A 22,733-nucleotide genomic window follows, 5' to 3' on the forward strand; every position below is an offset into this window, starting at 1 on the left:
TAATGTTAGAAGTGACAAACCACCGATTTCTAAAGGGAGGAAGCATATTCACAAACTCACAGCTGAGAATGCTGCACTTTGCAGAGTCCTCCTTCGTCTTCTATGGACACAGATCACTGTTGATGTCGTGACATCCATGATACCAAAACAATCAATGAGTGCCAAGTGTGAACCACGGATTCTCCACCCACCACCACACCTCCTACAGTGCTGGCAAATGCCAACGTAGTTACACATCTAGTGCCGTTAAATTGAGGCTAGAATTTGTACTGTGAACTGGACAATACATAGATGATCATAAACTATTTCAACTGTCACTGTGTTTGCACGCTATTTATATCGTCATTGCACAAAACACGTGTAATTAAGGAATTTCCAACAAATTCTTAACATTAGTTTGTTAAGTATGCTTAGTCATAATTCATGCACGGCACAATGAGTCAGCATATAAAAAGCAGAATAGAAAGTTAGTTAAAGGGAGTAAGAAAAGATGAACTCCTGAGATGGAAGTCACCCTGCTACACACACACACACACACACACACCTCTGTATGCAGCTGCCTGTCTGATGTGAGATCGAACAGTATTGGGCCCTTTTAAAGTGTCTTTATATCATTCGTGCTGCACTTAGTGGCCACTCCAGATAGCCTGCCTTAAGACAGTCAAATGAAAAGAGCACCACATAGTGAATTGGTGTTTCCTTTATGAAAGACTCCAACAGAGACCGGATCAATTCCAGACCACAAAAGAATTTCTGTCTCATTCTGTGCAATAATTTCCCTGAGGAAAGACCAGTATTGATTGCTACATTTTATATTATTTAATGCGAAATACATCTTCATTATGATGACATAAAGTTTAAAGGTGGTTAAACTGGTCATCCGAACCCTTTTCATTTGATTATCATTCCACTGTTTGACTCTCAGCTTCCTGGTGAGCTTCATGGTGGATGCTCGAGGAGGCTCCATGCGAGGCAGCAGACACCACGGCCTGCGAGTTATCATTCCTCCTCGGACCTGCACTGCGCCGACACGCATCACCTGCCGCCTGGTCAAACCTCAAAAACTGACCACACCTCCTCCGCTGGTGGAGGGGGAGGGGCTCGCGAGCCGAATCATCTCCCTGGGGCCATCGAGCATGCAGTTCCTTGGGTGAGTCAACTTTGTACCTGTTATATTTACTCTATTTGGCCAGCTTTATGGCCCTCAAAAAAAATGCATTTATATTTGCTCATATTATCTTTTTGTAGTAATTGAATGAAAGGAATGACATTCCTTTCATTATTCCTTTTAATATTTATTTTATTTTGCACAACTTTTGATTACTACTTTCCTGACATTTTCCTTTTCATGAATCTATAGTAAAATGAATTAGCAAGAATGTAGTAGTAAGAATGACTTGAAAATAAATTGCAAGCTGATGATTATAGTGCCACCTATTGGACATGAATAGGTCTGTATCTCAGGGCAATGCTGTAAATTATGGTATAATCCTAGAAACTATATTGGAACAGAACAAAATTGGATATTGTGGATTAATAAAGTGACAAAATATATACTTTTTTTTTATCACAAACCCAATTTTGTCATTTTTTTTTTTTTGTTGAAGGCCTGAAACCTGAATCAAAACCAGACATTATGCTCTTTTTTTGTGTTTTGTTCCTTCACAGGCCGGTAATAGTAGAAATCCCTCACTTTGCCTCGCTTGGACGAGGGGACCGAGAGCTTGTGGTCCTCCGCAGCGAAAATGGCTCAGTCTGGAAGGAACATCGCAATCGCTATGGTGACGAAGTGCTGGAAACTATTCTGAATGGCATGGATGAAGGTCAGTGTGATGGGAATGAACGGCTTACCTTAACACCTTGCACAGTTGCAGATAAGTCAGTCTTAATCTTGATGTATGACACTGGAACAAGGATACAGTGAGGGGATACTTTTTCATTGGAATGTTGTCAAAGCAACGATACTCAGGTGCACTTTTTCTCACTTCAACATGTTTAACATGCATTATAATATTTACCCTCCTCTCTTTATTGTTCCCTCTGTATCTATTTATGCTGTTTCTGACCTTTTCCTTCCCTGTCTTCCCTCCTTCCCTCCTTCCCTCGTGTAGATTTGGAGAGTCATGACGAGCTGGAGAAGAAGAGAATCCGTCGGATCATCTCCACCGACTTCCCCCTCTACTTCGCTGTGGTCTCCCGCGTTCAGCAGGAGAGCGACCTGATCGGTCCCGAGGGCGGCCGCTTGACCAGTAAGCTGGTGCCCCACGTCGAGGCCATCTTCCCTGAGACGGCCGTCACCAAGAGAGTGAGGCTGGGGCTGCAGGTGAGGAGAGGAAACGGAGAGCGTTATGTCTGAGCGGGAGTGAGGAAGAGGAGAGGGAGTTGCAGACACGACATGGCAGATCCTTTACACCCTTTCCTTATCGCTTTATTCTTTGTTATTTTGCTTGTACAACAGAGAAAGTCTGGTGCTTTTTTTCAGAAATGACTGAAGACAGATGTTTGAATTAGGAAACAGATGACTCTCAGTCTGTGACTCAATCGTCTGTGCCAACTGCGACGTTTCAGTTTGTCCTGCATTCAGTCTCTTGGAGTTGAGATTTCATACACTTTATATCCTGAAGTTGACGTTCTGTGTGTTAAACAAATGACAAGCATAACTACGAGTAGTTCTAGCGGTCTTTGAGATTGCAGAATCGCAGCGTTTGAAGGTCATGAAGGTCATGAATTGTCGTATCAGTTGTTGCATCTATGACAAGCAGCGAATCCATGTTCCTGTCATTTGGTGAAGTCATTAGTTCCTGTTGATTTAGTGACAGCATGTATTTGCTTGAGCTAATTCGTCATGGAGAACGCTAAATTTGCTTTTGCTGAAACTGAACTTAAACCAACAGCTACCTCATGAAGATATGAGGAAAATATAAAAAAAAATCAAAAGCACTATGATATGCCTTAGAAACTTTAGCAGCTCTGGAAAAATATGCACGGTTGTAGTAAATGGCTAAACTGTTCAAAAACACTGGTATAATCCTTTATGATGGGAAACATTAACCTCTACCTGTTAAGTCCAGCTTGTATCTAGGTTCTCTGTGACATTTAATATTCATGACTACATCAGCAACAACCAACGTTTTTAAATATTAAAGAGCAATTGAAAAAAAAAAAAGGTTTCCAGGACCTTTTAAAGTACTACAATGACCTGAACACATTTGCCCAGAACTAATCCTATCATACTGCACCGTTTCTAAATTAGCATTTGCAACATGTGGTGTCTGTCCTGACAAACAAGGAGCTTTTTTTTGGCAAATGTGTGGCGGACTGTCACTCATCCAGACCTCCGCAGACACACACACACACACACACACACACACACACACACACACACACACACACACACACACACACACACGGGAACTTGGCAAAAACTCACGCTGACTGTCTCTTTTCACCCAACACCTCCGCTCGGTTTTGTTCTTCGTGACAGAGAGATTATGGCGGATTATGGGTTCTACGTTTCAGTTCTTTCGGCCACTTCGGCGTGCATTGTTTACGTTGTCTGACTTGTCACAGCACTGATGTTATTTAAGGAAACTGCATGGGTCTGAGTTTTGCTTTGCCTTATGCTGCTCTGTTTATGTTTTCCTTTTTATCCAGCCATTCATCACTCCTCAGTTGCCTGATTTAAGTTGTGAGCCACACTGACCGAGCTGATGCACTGATCTGAGTTGGGTCAGGTGTGAAATATGAATTGGTTGCATGTGTGAGTATGGCTGTGAGTTTGATGTTTTCAGTCTATTGCACTATGTGTTGCTCTGTATGTTTTTGTTTAGTATACTCCTCTTATTTCTTATTTACTATCCGTTTGGATCACTTATATATTGTGTTTGTGCTTGAGTTTATCTTTCTTTATGCACCCAGCCTTCTTCGACTCCATATCCTTTAAACTTGTCTTTTTTTTTTTTTTTTTTGGCACCCTGCTTTTTAATAAGCTTTTACCCCCCCCCCCCCCCCGCCGTTTCCTTCCGCAGGCGCAGCCGATCCCTGATGAAATGCTGACTCGGCATCTCGGTAACCAGGCGACCTTCAGCCCAGTGGTCACCATCGAGCCACGCCGGCGCAAATTTCACCGCCCAATCGGGTTGCGCATCCCTTTGCCGCCATCGTGGCGGGAGAGTGCTCGGGATGCCGGGGAGGGCGACACCACCAGCTTGCGCCTCCTCTGCAGTGTCATCGGTAGGATTCAACTTCAATTTTGCACCAAAAAAAAAAAAAAAAAAAAAAGCGTGAATGTAGGCATCGTGAATGACACAGTGGGGGGGTTTTGTTTTGTCTCAGGCGGCACAGCACCAGCTCAGTGGGAGGACATCACTGGAACCACCAAGCTAATGTACGCCCACAGCTGTGCCAACTTCACCACCAACGTTTCTGCAAGGTGAGCGCCTCAGCAGCAGTCGAGGCAAACGCGTCACCGGTGTGTGTGTGTGTGTGTGTGTGTGTGTGTGTGTGTGTGTGTGTGTGTGTGTGTGTGTGTGTCCTGCTCTCTTGCACGGTTCTCATTTCTCCTCTCCTACCTCATCCAGATTCTGGCTGGCAGACTGCCCACGCACGGCAGAGGCAGTGACCTTTGCCAATCTGCTGTACCGGGAGCTGATGGCCGTTCCATACATGGCCAAGTTTGTTATTTTTGCTAAGATGAATGAAGCGCGGGAGGGACGCTTGCGTTGTTACTGCATGACAGATGACAAGATGGACAAAACACTGGAGCTGCATGAAAACTTCACCGAAGTGGCCCGCAGTCGAGACATAGAGGTCAGCACAGTGGCGATGCAAAATGTTGCCGAGGTGCAGGAAGGACAAGGTGTTGCACAAAGCTAGCAGCCGTTGTGGCGACCTCACACATACTTCCTGTAGCGTGACAATCGGCGCGATTTATTTATACAATTTGAACTCAATCATGGCTAAGTCATAGTTAATAGTTAATACACATCCCCTAATTTATTCATACTCATTTCAGTATTTCACAGCACCAACGGCCACTCGAAAGAAGCGGTTATTTGTCTTTGCATGATGAAAAGAAAGACCGCTAGCTAACCGCATTACTCCCAAAAGCTCATCTTGGGAGGCGTGATCCTACAAGTAGATCCTTTTCTTCAGTACAGAGGAGTAGGAGTTTGTGTTGTATGATATCAGTCCACATTCTGGCTGTGTCACTGGGGTCAAATCTGTCTCAGACTCCATTACTGATTTGATTTATCTTGTCTTGGGCTGCGACTTAATCGATAATCTCGCTTCTAAGAAATGGCTAAAATGGCACTCACAAGTTCACAGAGACGAACAGATGTCCAAATATCCCAAAGATATTTAGATTACAATGCTATATGACAAAGAAAAGCAGGAAGTTCTCTCATTTGAGAGGCTGGAATCCGAGAATATTGGAATTGATTCAGTATTTCTGCTTGAAAAAACGACCGAGGTGATTAACAAAATAGTTGCTAATCATTTTTCTGTCGGTCGAACTCATCGATTAATCGACTAATCAGTTCACCTCTGACCTTTTGACCCCTGACATTTTGTGACACTTTCCACAGCTGATGGAGGGCATGCCGCTGCACCTCGAGTGTTCTGGGAACCTCGTGCCCGTCAGGAAGGCCACCCAGCAGCCTCGCAGCTTCAGCTTCCAGGCCTTCAGAGACAACCGGCTGCCTGTCTCTGTCAAGGTCTGTCTCTACCTCACTTGTTCACACAGCCTGCTTTTTCTTTTTCTCTCACTCGCTACATATTCATACAGTACTGTGGTTTTGTTGGATTCAGTGTGTCAAGGATCCTCCCAGTCCAGTTAGTCAGTGTCCCTCCTGATCACCCACCATGCTGATCACCCACCCAAACAACCTGTTCATACGGTGTTTTTTTTTTATGTGCTTTTCACTGTCGTTACTATCGGGCAGTCTCTGACAAAAGGTTTAGATAACAGGCCGGTGTACTCGCTACAACACACCTGAAGAACGGTGAAGTCAGAATCATTTTTACTAAACCTTCAAGTCTAATCGTAAGGTTAAGATAACATACGAACTTCACATACATACCCTATGAAGATATTATTATTATTGATGATTTTTAACATATTGAAACATTTCTTGAACTGTGTATGTCTGTCCGTCAGTCCGTTCTTCTTCGTGGATGTCGAATTGTCGAACATTGTGTCCCTTTTGGTTTTTGTGGTTCTTTTTCTATTTTAATTGAATATGTAATAACAAAAACCTCCCTAATATAATAATAAAATAAAAAATAAAATTTTGGAACACTGCTTTTTAATGTGTGTCCCTTTGGTTACAGATGCATCGCTGTAAAAGTAGTCCTTCTTTTAAAAAACGTTTTGTCTTTTTTTTTTTTTTACCTTCTGCATTTTATTGATGTTGTTTAAACCCCCCCCCTCTCTTGCACAGTTTTCATACTGTGTGTGCTTTTTCATGTCTGTCTTTTCACACATGTTATCATATCCATGTAATACTTTATCGTGTTTGTTCATTTTATTTGACAGTCCATCTACTTGTCTGTCAGTGTCTTTACGTACGCGTGTGTCCGACACACAGTATCAGCTAGATGACTCCTTTGATAAATATCTTCTCATTATGGTGTAGCCAAGCGAACGAACAACTTACCTATCTATCTACCTGTCGACTCTCTTGGGTAATTGTTTGCATGTCCTGTGACTCCCTCACTTTCTCTGCCTGCCTTCCTTTCTTGCGGCCTTGCCTGTCTGTACGTGTCTGTCTCACTGTCTCTCTTTCTCTCTCTCACGGTCACTCTGTAACTGTCTGGTCTGACAGACGTCCAGGTAAAATGTGCAGGTAAATCTCTCCCTCTCGCCTGCCTGTGGACTGCTTCCATCCCTGTTTCCCCCTGCTTCTCGTCCCATGTTACTGCGCCACATGCTCCAGACATCGTGGAGGGCTCTAATACCCGTTCTGATCTGTTTTTTTCTTCCTCCTCCTCTCCCTTGCTCTCTATCATTCTCTTCTTTTCCTACGTGCTCTGCCTCCTATCTTTACTCTTTCTTGCTCCATCTCTCTTTGCTTACTCCTTATGTTCACTCATCTCTCTTCTCTCTCTGGGTTTGCCTTTTTTTTCCCTCCATTTTCTCTCTCCGCATTCTCCTTCTTTCTTCTCTTTTTCTTCCTCTTCGCCTCTCGGCCTGCCATTTCTCTCTGTCAGGTCAGAGATAGTAACAAGGATGCCGCCGGGTTTTTGTCCTTCCTGCGGAAGTGCACCAAGTACGAGGACACACAGCACGTACTGTGTAACCTAAACATAGCCATGCCGCCCTGTGTCAAGGTAAGGACTTGTGGCGAACACCTCCCCAGAAGCAAACGTACAGAAACTTTTGTTTTTGAATTTCCCTAGAAGTTCATCCGCTTGATGAGACAGATGTCGCTTTGTGACATTCTCCGGTTAAGAAGTCAGTTTTTCTGAAGTTTTTCCATACAGTATAACATTATAGTTACTATGTCTTCCTTGTGTGATGTCTGAGGTGGGATTGAGTCAGCCATTACTTGGCTAGAGGACAGTAAGACCACACTGTATGGAGAAACTCCTTTTACCATTTGTGGCTCTGTCCAAGAGCGGGTCGCCCCACAAATCGGAGGACGTGCATCAGTGAAGGCTGTGTTTTCAGTGTAGAAGTGTGTGTGTGTGTGTGTGTGTGTGTGTGTGTGTGTGTGTGTGTGTGTGTGTGTGTGTGTGTGTGTGTGTGTGTGTGTGTGTGTGTGTGTGTGTGTGTGTGTGAGTGTGTGAATGGGTGAATGTTGTAAAGTGCTTTGAGCGGTCAGAAGACTAGAAAGGTGCAATATTAATGGAAGAAGTCCATTCACCATTTATGCATCTATGATTTCAAATAAACTGGAAGAATGTTTTTGTTTTTTTTGTTGAAGTCAATTTCCAGTCATTCAACATGTACCGGTATGCATGCAATTCAAATTCTGCCAAGAGAAATAGATAGCGAAACAGTATGCAGCACTGCTCAGCCCATTTAACACCCTCCCTTATTGAGGCGGTCATTTAAATGACATTTAGTTCCCAAAGATGTATTAAGCTCTTGGACTAAAGATTTCACTTGTGTACCGCTGTGCAATAAACCTGGATTATTGTTACAACAGGGCATCCATGCTATCAAATGCTCATATTCATGTTACTGTTCACTTTAGCAGCAGGCCGCCAAAGCCTTCTGTAGCGCTAATGTCCTGCGGGCTACACAGTGGGGGTTAAAAGGCAAAAAAAAAGTGCTACATTAATGTCATTTGAGACAATAAGTATAATTTAATTCTAATTTTTTATTTTTTTTCCATTTACTTTTAAGGTTGTTGGAAGTGAGGAGCGCAGGCGAACCTTAACCCCCCTCGCCCTGAGGGAACGCTACAGTGCACTGAACGAGCCTGGTGTGGGTGAGTCCTCCTCTGCCCGACCTTCAGCCCTCTCCAGATTCATAAACAGTGGAGACGGGCACTGAATGTTGCACCGCCCCCCTTTACCCACAACCCTTTGCTTCCCACTCTGCCCTCTCTATCCCCCCCCCCCCTCTCCCCCATCTGTCTCGCGTGCACGCATGGCCAAAGACCGAGGCTTGGATGCAATGCATTGCTCTACAGTATGCCCCAGAGTTCTTTGCAGTGCAGTTAGAGAAATTCATACTGAATGTGCGACCAAAAGATGAGCAGCTGTCCCCCCCCCACAACACGACCCAAAATGGCACCGTGGCACATGGCAAATAGCCTTTTTCTAAATGTGTTGAGTGTCCAACGACAACGGTTGAATGACTTCTGTGATTAGTCTGCATGGCGCTAGTGTCTCCACTGCGATTTCCAATGGCATGGCGGCAGATACTGCTAGCATTAGCACTGTAGCTTAGTACTGGGAATGGGCAAGGACCTCGCAGTGGAGCTAGACAGAGGAGCCCTCATATCGATTGGCCTGTGGTAAATGAACAGAGTCAAGATGGCCGCTCTGGTTGGTTTAAACGTCGCTGTCGGCACTGGGTTGAAGAGGAAAGGCCTTTTCTGTCTATCACACAGCGCTGCTACATTGCACCTCAGTCCCTCTGTAATAGTTACTGAATGCTACTTTGATTGGTGGGACTAGCACCTGAATGAACCCCAAATTCTAACCTCCCCAGCCCACATGGTGTGTTAACCCTGAAGGTTATTTGGAAGAGAAAACAATGTTGTGGGTATTGCATATTTCCTTCAACAGAGCAATGCTTTGTCAAGGTAAGTATTGCTATTCAAAATTATGATAGCGACTCAAGTCAGTGTCAAGTCTTTTAGGACAAAGAAGATTTATTGAAACCAAAATGGAAGAAAAAAAAAAATCTAATAGCAGCTGTCTGAAAGTATTTGAGTATTTGCCAACAACACATTTGGATTGTCCAAAGTTAATATTATCTGTCTACTAAGAGGATGAAATATTATCACTTAAATATCAGCTGGACTTTCCAAATAAATTGTGACTTGGACAAACTCTATTTATTTATTTCAATTAGTGTCAGGGATACAATCTCCTAAATTCAGTAAATGTACACTTATTTGTCGTGTTGGCATGGCAGCGACTTTCTAATGTGGCTCTTTTTCCCCCCCCCCCCTTCATTCTAGCCACAGTGAACGCCATGGAGAGGACCGAGATCAAGATCAACATCATATCTGAACAGCTCGGTTTGAGCTGGGCAGGTCAGTCGCATAAAAGATCAAAGGAGCTTCTCACACATATCTACCGTATCCGCCTGTCTTTGTGCTGATCTCCCCGTCCACTTGAACCTGTCCGTTCGTCAGAGTTGGCGCGTGAGCTTCAGTTTGGCGTGGACGACATCAACAGGATTCGCGTTGAGAATCCGAACTCCCTGCTGGACCAAAGCTCTGCCCTGCTCAACCTGTGGGCCGGCAGAGAAGGCAAAAGGGCCAAGAGTGAGTCCGACACTACTGCGTGTCTCTTAGACGTTAGCCGCTGATAGCTACTGTTAGCCACTTCAACATCAGTACATGCAAACCGCTGTAAGTCACTGATGTTGATTGCTGCTGGATTGTTTTATATGAAGCAAAAGTAAATATTACATAATTTTTTTTTACTCTGGCTGTCTAGAAGAAGAATAATGCTCTCTGGCTTACAATCTTTCTTGACTTTCCTGTCCTCATGCAAATGTTCCCATGTTGGTCTCTTTGTTATCTGCCCCCCCCCCCTCCCTCCCTCCACGTGTTCCCCTCTCAGTGGAGAGCCTGTACACCGCTCTGAAGAACATCGATCGTGCAGACATCGTAACGTCTCTGGAGGGTCAGGCTCCGCAGCCGGCCCCCGGTTCTTTAGAGGAGGGCGCCTGTCGACTCGGTGACCGCGACTCCACCCTGCTGTCCCCCAGTGTCCTCAATGGTAAGACGCACAAACGCGTCAAACATTCACACACAAGACATGTCAATATTCAAACCAGTGTACCAGCGAATTACCCCCCCCCCCCCCCCCCAATATGGATCCATTTGTTTTAAGAAAAGACATTATTCCCCTTTCAAGATGTAAGAAAACATATTTACTGTTGGTAATGTTTTGAGGGTGAAATAGATATTGAGGAGACTTATGTCGTTTGATTGTCCCATGATGATCCGTAACGATCAGAAATGGAAAGTTTAAAAGAATTTCCTGCTTAAGCGGAATTTGGAAGGAAAGTTAATCAGAGGCTCAGTTACTTCAATTGCCAAGTACAGTATTTTGAGTATTTGGTAATATTTGCAGGTATATATACTGTATGTATAGGGTATAGAAATTCAGTAATTCAAAGAGAGTTAAAACAAATATTGAATATTACAAGAATATTCACTGAAAATCACTGTGATTCTACCCTTAGTTCACCATTATGCCTCCAGGATTTATTTAATTAGATGCCTTTCTCTGTAAACAAATGTATCAGTCATAGTCAGCACGACTAAAAATCAGAGACAAAATGATTCAGCTCAGTAAGGTGAGCTTTTGTTCTCATTTACTTTCCACCTCTGAACCCCCCCCCCCCCCCCCTCTGCTTCCCTTGAGTCTGGGTAACAGCCATTTTACCTTGTTTCTGTTGTTCCACAAGAGGTCACGGACAAAAGGTCAGCGCGCCTAGTGCACAAGCCACGAGTTATTAGACCCCCGTTTTTCAGAAGGGGTAAGTTGAAGGGAACTCGGGCTGCATGGTGGTCTGCTCATGACATGTACATGATGATGATTATGACTGATAATGAATCTCAGATGATGGTTTTTGAGGTCTGAGCAATGGTGTCATCCTCCCACCATGAACCCGGCCTTTTGCAGCATGCACTAACACCGCCTCTGAGCATCTCCTCACTGGGGGCACGACTCATTTATTTTCAGTTTTTCACACCTCATACTTGAGCCCTGAACATGACGGTACTTATTCTTCCTACTTAATATGAGAAACGAGGATAACTCCCTTTTGCTTTTTTTATTTTAGAAGATACATTGACTTAAGGCCGAACGAGCCAACACTTAACACATGGGTAATTTCTGAAGATCAATTAAATATGTTTGAGATTGTTTCGATTACGTGTGTGTGTGTGTGTGTGTGTGTGTGTGTGTGTGTGTGTGTGTGTGTGTGTGTGTGTGTGTGTGTGTGCATACACGTGTGTCTGGGATGGATGCACTACTCAAAAGTGGTGCTAGTACACAGATGATAGTGTGCTCTGGGCCTTCATACCGTGTTTCTATCCTTCACTCTCTATTTCTGCTCTTTCCCTGAGAACAAAACAGAATTTCACTTCTGACGAAGCTTGATTGACAGCAGACACTGTAATGTCACTGCCATGTTCAAGCGGTCTCAAAATTGTGTCTTTTGCTCAGGACTCTCTCCGTCCTTCTTTCCATCTGTCTCTCAACCTATGACATATCATATCTGCGGCCCAGTCGCCCAGCTCCTCCTCCTCCTCCTCTTCCTCCTCCCCTCTCCTGCTCTTCTTCCTCACAGCTCTTCCTGTCCGACCTCTGACCTCATATATGACCTCATGTTGACCTCTGGGCCTCCTCCTCCTCCTCCTTCTCTTGTCATCTTAATTTCCCGCGCTCCTCCCTCGTTCAGTCAGACGGGGACCCTCTCCTCCTCTCTCAATCCAGCTCTGTGTGTGTACTACAGTTTGTGCATGTGCATGCCGCACGCTTTGCTGTCACGGTATCTGTTTGTGCGTGCGTTTGTGCGAGTGTCTTTCAGACCTGGGCTTTAGTTATTAGTAGCTGAATTTGTTATCACTCAAATGAAGTCAAGAAAATCACTTTCAGTTAAGTTCTTCTTGCGAGGAGTTATTAGTTATGTATGGATATTATATCTTGTTTTTACACAAGAAGTGTTTGAATTGCCTTGCAAGAGAAAGTAGTCTCAGTTTAATACTTTATCTAATTACATAAAATACATCATAACATTTTGACCCAGGTCTACTCCAGATGTTTTTTGTCTGTACCGTGACTTGTGAGTTTGGAGTTTTCCTGAACAGAATAAAGTTTGCCGTTTGCTGTTTTTGATTCTGACATCTTTATGTGCATGGCATGCTTACGATGTATGAAGTTTCCTTCGCAGTGTAAAACATGTTTTCTCTGTTCAATTGGGTGTATTTCAGTCTTCTTGGTTTTTAATGCAATATTAACCAACAGATGTGTTATTTGTTTTCTTTATCTGTTAAATAGATGGTGTGTTGTTTAATGCTAACACTGTATGGTCAGCTGCATAGTACATAATGTTCAATGTACAATGTTGCTGTGACATGACTTTCATTCATGGGCAAACTTACTAACTGTAAATTATTACACGATAAATGAGACTCTGTCTACTATTTACAATCTTTTTTCTCTTATTTAATATGTTTTAAAAAAAAATGATTTACAGAAATTTCATCACTAAAGTCACCAGAATTTGAAAATACAGCCCTTATTCTGCACCAGCATATGCATGCAGTTTATCCAGGAACCTGTTCTAGAACTAGACATTAATTTCAAACATCATCCCCATCGTGATTGAAATCCTAATGCTGCTATTTAGCATCAACTCTACAATAATCACCCTCCTGTTTTCTTTGCAAACTTGAGGCCACCAGCTTTTGAGATGATGCTGTGATTTTGGACTCTAGCCAGCTGCGACATCGGCAAAGCCTTTCAGAGATGGAGAGAATATGTTGCTAATAGGTTAGCCTTCCGCTAACCCTAGCCCGTCACCGCTGAGCTCATGCGAAGGCCAAGCTATTGAAGAGAATGAGAGGAAATGTTGCTAAAAATGTAGCTTTCTGCTAAGAAGGCTAAACTATTAGCAACACTTTCTCTCCATCTCTGAAGCGCCTCGCCCATGTTGTCAGACGTTTTGATGTGTCTGTCTTCCTGATTTGGGTTGCTTTGCGATGTAGTAAGTTGTTACCGTTGCTTGAATAGCAACTTTTCCTGCAGGATATTCAGCCGTTGAATCAGGCTTTCGCCGAGAAAGGGACACGCTTGCCATCTGCATTTGTAGGGCAGCCAATTAGAACGCACTTTCTCTGAAATGACCTGTGATTGGTCTGGTCTAATGCCTGAAAACAGAGCAGAAGTCTAGTTTTCTCTTAGGCCACTTGAATTACGATATGCTTAAAGAATATTATGAAGGTTTTCGGCCAATGACTTCAGAAATTTTAAAACTTTAAAATCAAATTAAATTTTTCAAAAACTATGTTTTGCCCAAGTCTGATGACGCACTCGCTGTTAACATTGTCTGAACGTTATCTGCCGGCAGGTATGTTGCTGTGAGGTGTGTTTGTGTATTGGTTTGTGTGTGTGTCTGATTATTTCTGTACGTTTTGAGGCTCACCTGAACCAAAAGTGGGTGACCTCATCTATATGTTAATAGGAGTGCAGTATTGTGTTTGTGTGTGTGTGTGTGTGTGTGTGTGTGTGTGTGTGTGTGTGTGTGTGTGTGTGTGTGTGTGTGTGTGCGTGTGTGTGTATGTGTGTGTGTGTATACAGTGGTAAATTAAGTAGCGTGATGTGCAGTGTGTTGTCTCTGTTTTTGGTTTGTTTTTCTCGTGTCATTACAGTCTCTGTGGAGTTTATTTGTGGTTCACTACATCCTGTGCCTTTGACACCTGTGTGTGTGTGTGTGTGTGTGTGTGTGTGTGTGTGTGTGTGTGTGTGTGTGTGTGTGTGTGTGTGTGTGTGTGTGTGTGTGTGTGTGTGTGTGTGTGTGTGTGTGTGTGTGTGTGTGTTTTTTTTTGAAATGGCAGGAGTGAAGGGAAAGGCTAACCCGGTATCATCTAACTCATTCTAACTCTCATTCTAAATCTGACTCATCCCCCCCCGCTGTCCACCTCATTCTGACATCACATCTCATCATCCTGGCCCTGTATCATCCCAGAAACACACACACACACACACACACACACACACACACACACACACACATGCTTACTCGCATTGTAGTCCATTAGTACAGAAACTCTGACAGACAATTACTTGCACAGTAAAGTGGTATTTCACCCATTAATACTGACTTTTTTTAGTTATGGATTAGTTTTTTGCTACACACTTCTATTTGCAACAATTTGACCTGCTGTGAGATTATGATTATGGTAGAACAGGTGCTGGTAAAACGTGTCTGCGTCAAGCATTTGGAATCTGAGAATAGAAAATGCATGTGTTGGCAGTCCAGGCAAGGTAGACTTTACCGTATTGTTTCACTCAATCCTTTTCTTTCCATAGCTGAGCCTTAATGACTTACTGGGTATTTATTCCACTGTTTGTTTCTGCAAAAAAGTGGGTAAAAAATGACATCAAACCTCACTGATGATCTGGTTGTTAAGCATAACTAACAGATTAATCATGGACGGTATATAAGTAGCAATGCCTCTTACTTTTCTGTTTCCACAGCTAAACACTACGGTAGTTTTCATACAAAAAAATGTACTGATATATAATTGTATATCTTTGCGAGCATTATTTTTGATTATATTGTTAAGCCTAATCATATCCTTTCACAACCGTAATACAGAAAGCTGTTTTTTTATTTTTATGAATGGGATTGTGAGCTATAGCTGTAGTCAATGTACTGCCTCAAAGTGACATATTAGTCATTGCAATTCATCAGACACATGAGCTGTAGCTAATTGATTCCTATAAACAAGTCCCCCTTTTCTCGCCTTTTCTCTGTCTGGACCTGGTTAGTATGTAGGCCAAGAAATACTAATTATGTTATCAATTTGTAAAAAAAACTGCCTGGAAAGTTAAAGTGAAAGGATCGTCATGTGCTCACGTTACGTCTTGGGTTGCTCCTCGAGCGCTCCACCCTCAGACACATTATACTACAGCCTCTCTTCAGAGTGTTGTGGTTTTAACCTGTCAGCTTCATGTACAAGGTGACATCACACCCTGGTGATTCTATACGAATTTTGCAAAGTGGTTTCGGACTCTGAAGCAAAACGGTGTGAACACTACTTTCCTTTTGGGTGAAGTGCTCCTTTACTGTTCATTCATCTTATTCATCAACAACATGTTACTGAGAGTGATCAGGCAATCCCCAATCCAACCCGGTCACATGTACCAAACTGTGAGAGTACTATTGTCTTTTGAATATCCCCAAACACATAGATTATAAGCTTTATGCGCATAGCGTTTCCAAAGTATTTGTTTAAAATATATGGATTTTTTTTTTTTTTTTAATAGTTAGACATTTAACCATGTCTTGATGTTAAACATAATAGATAATAAATGAAAATTGCCACGGAATCAAAGTATTAAAAGTGACCAAAAGAAAAAAAATAGCAACTGTCGAAGAAATTTGCATATCTTAAAAATGATTGATATTCAGAGTAAATAACAAAAGACTAAATTTACAGTCTGTATAAATTATGTATATTTAAACTCAGATAACAAACCTGTTGCTGTACTGTATGTATAATAAATCAAGAAACTTTTGATACAAATTATTATTATATTTTAATATACTATATATATGTTTTGACCTGAAAATAATAAATACCACTTAATATAATGTGCGTTTGTGTTTGTCCTATTTTGCTATTGTTGCGATGAATGGCGTCTTGGTAATAAACTCAAAAGTAGAACACAAATCTAATGTCAGTGTTAAAAGTATTTTGTTTATACATTGCTTATTATATTCAAGTGTCGGTTTGGATTTAATGATAAGCAAAAGGTTGAATAAAGTTTATTAGCCCAACAATGTAGTTTAACCGTTTATAACCTTCATGACTCTTAAGAAGCTCCACAGAATAACACCAAATAAAACATGTTTTTTTAAAAACCCTCTTTATTCATAATAGGTTTGTCCGATGTGTGTATGTGTGGGTGTGTACAGTGACCTTTAATTGGATGCTTGGGATGGCAGATGCATGGCTGGGATAATTTCAAGAGCAACAGTAACTTGCATTTTCATCTGCAGAACTAGCATGTTGCTGCTGACTCCCAATCAGGAATATGTTGTCCAGGGTTGGAACGATAACAAAAAGAGATGTTTTATTACAGCTGTGGTATTTCAGAAAAAAAACAACTTAATCTAATCGGCCGTCTAGAATATGTTTTGTCATACTTGGAAAAAAGTGCCGCACCCACGCTCTGCTGGTCAACTAACAGTTATCTAAAGAATACAATTTAAACCGTTTTTTTAAAATGATTATCTGAACGCATCAGTCAGATATCAAATGTGCAGTAATTCCTTTAACAGTTGTAATTTAATTAGCGGCTGCAACAGCTTTTATGAGCATGTTTTGCTTATACCGCCTCTTAACGAACTCCAGTTGTAATCAGGATACTAAAATCCAATTGGAACCCTTTTCTCAGATGTTACTAACGACACATTTATATCGTGCCAACCCCACAATTAATATGCTGTATAACTTTAGCATCACCTCCCCCCCCCCCCCCCCCCGCTTCTCAAGGAACACAGTGTATGTTCTGCAGATCCACTGTCTTACCCGGCAGCATCCTATAGAGCCCGACACCATCCACCTCACAGAGAGCGGGTGATACACCGAAAGCCCTTTTGACCCTCACCTCACTCTTATTGCTGTGTCCCAATGACAATAACCTGAAGTGCTTCAATCAAATCCACAAACATCAATTAGAGAAATTACCATTAGAAAAAAAAAAAAAAAAAAGTAGCTGATTTCAAGTATTGTTCTTGTGCTCTTCCTTTTCAAACTGAAAGCAATACAAACCATTCTCTTTTCACACTCAGTGAAATGGATTGAAGGATATCTCAATCCTAAATTTGTGGCTTTATTAAGACTTTTAAGACTCTTTGTTGGTATATTGGGACAGAGCTGAGCCCCACTGTTTCCTCATAGGCTGGAGAAACAGTCGCTCCACCACCTCCCCATCCTCCCCCCCCCCCCCTATGCCTGCGTGGTGTTAGTCTTTCTCTTGTCTCGCCCCTGTCTTCCCTCAGGTTATGGGCTGGTGCAGGAGGAGCTGCTGTCCCCGGCCTCCATGCAGTACAGCTTGCCCTCCCCGCTGGGCTCAGAGCCCTACTGGCAGGAAGTGTCCAGCCTCGAGTGTGCCCCGATCGCCACCACCGAGGAAGACACATTAATGGAGATGTCGGACGTTCAGGTGTGGCCGGCGGGGGTCAGCCCCTCGTTGGTCACGGTGGAGGACTCGTCTCTAGACGGCAGCAGTCGGGCTGACGACTCGGAGGGCGCCACGCTCTCCCTTCCCTGCAGCTTGGGTCGCCCGAGCAGTGGAGCCAGCGGGGCCAGTGGCTCCATCATGGAGCTGGAGGAGGAGGAGGAGGAGGAGGAGGAGGAGGAAGGGGAGGTTGAGGAGGAGGAGGCGCCACAGGAGCCAGCAACTGTACTGGCAGAATGGGACAGGGTGAGGGCCAGTGGTGCTGTACCCAAGGTCAACCTAAATGGCCAGCTAGGAGGTCAGAGGTTGGATGTGAGGAGAGGGGAGGTCCTCGTAACAGGAGGAGGAGGAGGAGGAGCAAAAGGAGGAGGTGGAGGTGTAGGGTTGGGTTCAGTGGAAGGGATTTCTGTTGTTGCAGGCCAGCAGGTGTATGCCCAGCGGTATGAGATGTCAGGACTGAGTCGGTCTTCGGAGCACAATGGAGATAACCGGTACGTCGCCTACGACTGAATACAGTTTGTGATGTTTTCCACTACCTGTTCTCACAATGGCTACATATCTCTCTCTCTCTCTCTCTCTGTCTGTCTCTCTGTTGTTTGCTCTCCAGCGTGGTGGGAGGCGGAGCATTCCAACCCTACTTACCAGACAAGGACTCCCTGCAGGGCTGGGTGGGCTCGGTGTCATCGGGACGCGACGGCGGCGTGCCGGGCTTGCGCGTGGCCCAGGAGGCTCCGCTGACTCCGGTGTGTGACACGGGTTACTCTCATGTGCTGCGTGGGCGCCCCCTGCTGGCCACGCAGCCCTTTGACAAGGGGCTGGCCTTCTCTCACCAGGAGGCGGGCCAACGTGCTTGGGAGCAGGAGCAGAGGCGGGGCCAGGTCAGGTTGCCGACCACGCGGCCGCTTCCTGCGCCCGGAGGGGGAACATCTTCCATCCCTTTATCTTCTTTTTTAATTATCAGATCAGAAGACAATCATTCAATTAGATTTTATTTATTTTTTTGCACACATCCATCAACAAATTCAATCTCACTTAAGAAGTCAACAGTCTTCAAAATTGTTTATTTTGATGAAGTCACAGAGCTTGACTGGAATTATGTGTTGCGCGGCGCAACTCATGGGGAATATCTGCCATGTCCAATACCTTTTTGGTTTTGTTTTTACATTTCTAATTGCAAACATTTAATTGTCGCACAAATATGAGTACGTTGAATTGCTGTTTTTTTTTTTGTTTCTACAGAGAGAGGAGAAAGAGGACTATGCTGCTGAGGCGCAGTTTGTGGATGAACACGGACGCTCGCTCGCCAGAAGGGTGAGTCGGCCGTGTTTTCAGCATTCACGCTGAGGCACATTCACACATAAACACCGTTGACCCCAGCAGATTACTGTGAATCAGTCACACGGCCCGGCACAAAGGGCGAGAAATTAACAGTAGCCACCGGCCAAATGTTGGTCAAAAGTATTTTGTCCCCGTATTTGACAACAAACCCATTTTGATTATGAATTCATGATAATTCATAATCTAAAAATAAAACAATAGACATTCATATATTTAGCACATGCATATATTAAAACCCACAATAGTTGTACAAAATGAGTGTCACATTACCATCATCATTGTCTTCATTGGCAAAGTGCTTGTTGTATGTGTTTTTGGGGACAGCAGCGAGCCGCGGTGGCCGTCTGGCGAACAGACAAGTTAGTTTTCTGCTCTGGTGACATGCAAAGGGTTGAAGCAGTTAACTGGTCCGAGTGTTGTCTCCTTCCCTCCTCCCTCCCTCCTTGCTCCAGGTGGGGGTGGATGTGAGAAAGGGCGCTCAGTCAGCGCAGCGCACCAGTCTGCGGAGAGTTAAACACTGAAATGCACACACTACCCAGTCCTCCAGGTACGGGACACACAACAAGCACTTGTGCATCCCAGTGCTTGGATAGAAGCCTGCATGGCAACATATTGGACTCTGCTAGAGCTTAATTATCTCTCACATGCTGTTCTTTTCCATTTATGTTCAAAATTAGAACCATAGACTTGGCATTCGTCTTTCTTTTTTTCATTTTTTTTTTTTTTTTTTTTGGAGGGCCAAGTAAATTTCCGCCTGTGTTTTGTGTGTAAATGCTATCCCGTCTCTGTTTTCTAGGACCGGAAAGCCACTGCCAAATCATCCTACACGAAAACACAACCAGGCCGCAGAGGAAAATGAGCAAGGGAGGAGAGGAAGAGTAAGGGCGTCTTAAGAAAGTACAAACTACAAAATGACAAACACAGAATCATCCTCAACGTGTGACCATGGGACACCACAGAAGAAACAGAGACAGAGAGAAAAAAAAAAGAGGAGTTCAACTTGTAGTTTTATAACATTTGTACAGAAAAACATCAACTAGAGTAAGGCATGATTCTTCTTCTTTTTTTGTTTGTTTTTTACAAAAGAAAAAAACATAAATGTCAGTAAAACAACCAAGAAAAAAAACAAAAGCAACAAACAAAAAGTGCTTCCTGTGAACTGTAATCGCATGATGACTGCTGGTGCATGCCCTTTGACCTTTTGAACTGTCATTATCTGCAAACTGAAGGGGTACAAGGTACGGGGCTGGCCCATGCTTTGGCCACAGGCCATTTCAAGGACCTATTCCCCCCCCCCCCCCCCCCCCCCCCCCCCCCAACTGGAGTGGTTTGTGTCAGCAAGTTGAGTCCAATAACACTACAGCCAAAAAAAAAAAAAAAAAAAAAAAAAAAGTCCCTCTATGGATGGTTCTGTACACATCTAAGCTTCTGCTGAGCCTTCCCGATGCTTCTTTCACTGGACCCCTTCCCCCTATTATTCTCAATGTGATATATGCACTCTATGCTACGTGGACATGTGTCAGTGTGCGTATGTGTGCGTATGTGTGCGTGTGTGTGCGCGTATTCTTCTCTACCGCATGTGTTTCTCAAAGCCTCTGGCTTGGCGCCGAGCCCTGCCTAATGATTGGCTCTGTGGCCCTGTGATGTCACGGCACGCTCAGTGCCGGAATGAGAAAGCCGCTGTGTTGCCCCGCTCGTGAGTGTTCCTGTCCGCGTGTGCTGTCGTCTTTTTCCTTTTGTGGATGAACTCTTTTCTTTTTTTTCCGGAGCCTGTCCACCTTGTTTTTTTTTGTTTTTTGTTTTAATTATGATCAGTATTTGGTATCGTCTGACCACAGTAGGGAACTGAGTTTCTTTTCACCCCCTGGTGTTTTCTTTGGAAAGGGGTTCGGTTGCTTGATTGTATTGTGCAGCAGCTCTACAACACAAAGATTGACGCTTTTTCCCCCCTTGTGACCTTTTTTTTTTTCTACCTTCTTCCGTCATTTCTCCCAGTAGCGCTCGTCACCTCGATTCACAGTCTTTTATCAGTAGCCTCAGTCAATATGCAGTAAAAATCACAGGCCTCTCCTTCATCAGCATCCATAGCTCCTCCATCTAAATGCTAAAAACGTGTTTTTTTTTTTTTTGTGTGCTCCCTCTTTATCTGTTTGCAACGGCTGTAGCGCCTCACCGTCAAAAATGCAGGTCCATCGATTTGAAACCAAGTGAAGGAAGTGGGAACAGCATGGAGGATCTGATTTGTTTGAGGACGCAGTGATTTGGAGTATTGTGCTTCAACGGTAGCAAGTAGGAAATAGCATTAGGCTGCTACAGTACAGTAACATGGGATGGTGATTGGAACTGTGCAGCGAGGACAGACAGGTAGCACTGTGATTGTCTTATCAACACTGACCCCAGACTCGTGAACTGTGAAGACACACAAAAGCAAAAGCACACCCACGCACTCACGCATGATCAGAAACATATCGCATCACAATGAAACAGTTGTTGTCTGGTCCGAGTGTTAGATGTTTTTGGAGTTTGCCGCAGCAATAATACCTAACAAGAACACAGAAGATGGAAGCCAGGGTCCTGTGGGTCTTCAGGAAGGATTTTTTTTTTTGAGATGGAAGCTCCTCCGTGAAGACAAACGTCCAGACAAACATTGTTGGAGTCTGACTGGTTCTGTCGACCTCGATCTGAAGGAGTAAGAGAAGCTGATAAAAGATCCGACGAGTCAGCTTTAGCAGTGCGGGACCGTGTTCCTAACGTAGCAAAACATAAACCAGGAGTCCGCTGAAACCACCGAGCTCCGCTTTCCTTTTCCGTGTAATTTAAGTTGCACTTGATATCATCACTGTAAAAGCACCCACTGCCCTCCTCATCTCTGAAGCACTTCCTTTAAGCCAGAAAGCTGACGGCAGTACTACGAAGGGGGGGGGGGGGGGGGGGTCACATCATAGTAGCACACATTTTCCTGGATATCAAAAACACACGATATTTAAGTACTGTAAATGTTACTGTAGCCTGAACGAGTGACAGAACGGGTGAATGAACACATTTGTCGCGCGTCACACAAATGCACGTTATTTTCCATTGCCCGGTCCGCACACATGAGAGCCTCATCCGATATACAGCACATGTTTATTACATATCACGTGTTTTCCACTGTTACTCCACTCAGGTTTTCAGTTCTGCTCTGTCAGAATCAAAGTGTTTTCCTTTTTTTAAGTTCCGAGTCGTCCTCTCAAAGACGAGTGTGGGACACAAAGCGAGTGCTTCTGGAAAAGACTTCGGTTGCTGGGGCCGGATGGGGGGGGGGGGGGGGGGGGATTTGTATGGAGCAGGATGGTTTGTGTGTGATTGTGTGTGTGTGTGTGTGTGTGTGTGTGTGTGTGTGTGTGTGTGTGTGTGTGTGTGTGTGGTGGTTGATTCAAATAAGACCAAAGAGGAGACAAAGTATCGAGCGTGTGCTTCAGGAACCACTCAGCAGATTTGCGTGGAGAGCGCGATAAAGCAAAGTGATGATGAATAAAAAGTGAACCAAAAAGGTTTTGGTGAAGCATTATTCCCTCAAGAAGGAAACAAACCAAGTTAAACAAGATGGTTTCATTGAATTTATGCAAAACAATCCCCTACATTGTCAGATGAAGCTGTACGGTTGAGAGAATACGATAGAGCTGATTGAGGAGGGAGGGCGGCGACTCCCTCGATCTCCAAAGCGACTGGTTTAGTCTCTGCATCTTGTTCTGTATCAGCACAAGAGAGAGGTTGGATTCAGGCATCAAGGTATTTGC

At 43.8% G+C, this 22,733-nt stretch overlaps 1 protein-coding gene across 6 annotated transcripts in view; it reads left to right on the forward strand.

The window, feature by feature from the left end:
* ank1b (ankyrin 1, erythrocytic b) overlaps nucleotides 1-20,255 on the forward strand; it is a 67,232-nt gene extending 46,977 nt beyond the window's left edge. For 3 of the 6 annotated variants that reach the window (XM_068705906.1, XM_068705908.1, XM_068705909.1), the window contains 17 exons: nucleotides 926-1,150; nucleotides 1,669-1,823; nucleotides 2,112-2,323; nucleotides 4,029-4,233; nucleotides 4,336-4,432; nucleotides 4,581-4,809; nucleotides 5,589-5,717; nucleotides 7,213-7,332; nucleotides 8,354-8,438; nucleotides 9,642-9,716; nucleotides 9,819-9,950; nucleotides 10,252-10,410; nucleotides 17,438-18,107; nucleotides 18,224-18,359; nucleotides 18,856-18,927; nucleotides 19,407-19,501; nucleotides 19,751-20,255. In XM_068705906.1, coding sequence (XP_068562007.1) covers nucleotides 926-1,150; nucleotides 1,669-1,823; nucleotides 2,112-2,323; nucleotides 4,029-4,233; nucleotides 4,336-4,432; nucleotides 4,581-4,809; nucleotides 5,589-5,717; nucleotides 7,213-7,332; nucleotides 8,354-8,438; nucleotides 9,642-9,716; nucleotides 9,819-9,950; nucleotides 10,252-10,410; nucleotides 17,438-18,107; nucleotides 18,224-18,359; nucleotides 18,856-18,927; nucleotides 19,407-19,475 — 2,770 coding nt within the window. In that variant the 3' untranslated portion in view covers nucleotides 19,476-19,501; nucleotides 19,751-20,255. Of the gene's footprint in view, nucleotides 1-925; nucleotides 1,151-1,668; nucleotides 1,824-2,111; nucleotides 2,324-4,028; nucleotides 4,234-4,335; nucleotides 4,433-4,580; nucleotides 4,810-5,588; nucleotides 5,718-7,212; nucleotides 7,333-8,353; nucleotides 8,439-9,641; nucleotides 9,717-9,818; nucleotides 9,951-10,251; nucleotides 10,411-11,104; nucleotides 11,177-17,437; nucleotides 18,108-18,223; nucleotides 18,360-18,855; nucleotides 18,928-19,406; nucleotides 19,502-19,750 lie in introns of all 6 variants that reach the window. The other 3 variants (XM_068705911.1, XM_068705910.1, XM_068705907.1) reach the window with 3 other exon arrangements.
* The last annotated feature ends 2,478 nt before the right edge of the window (nucleotides 20,256-22,733 follow it).

This window comes from Cebidichthys violaceus, unplaced genomic scaffold (genome assembly GCF_023349555.1).
Source record: "Cebidichthys violaceus isolate CVI_PGR_0920_01 unplaced genomic scaffold, fCebVio1.0.p SCAF_12, whole genome shotgun sequence".
Lineage (NCBI taxonomy): Eukaryota > Metazoa > Chordata > Actinopteri > Perciformes > Stichaeidae > Cebidichthys > Cebidichthys violaceus.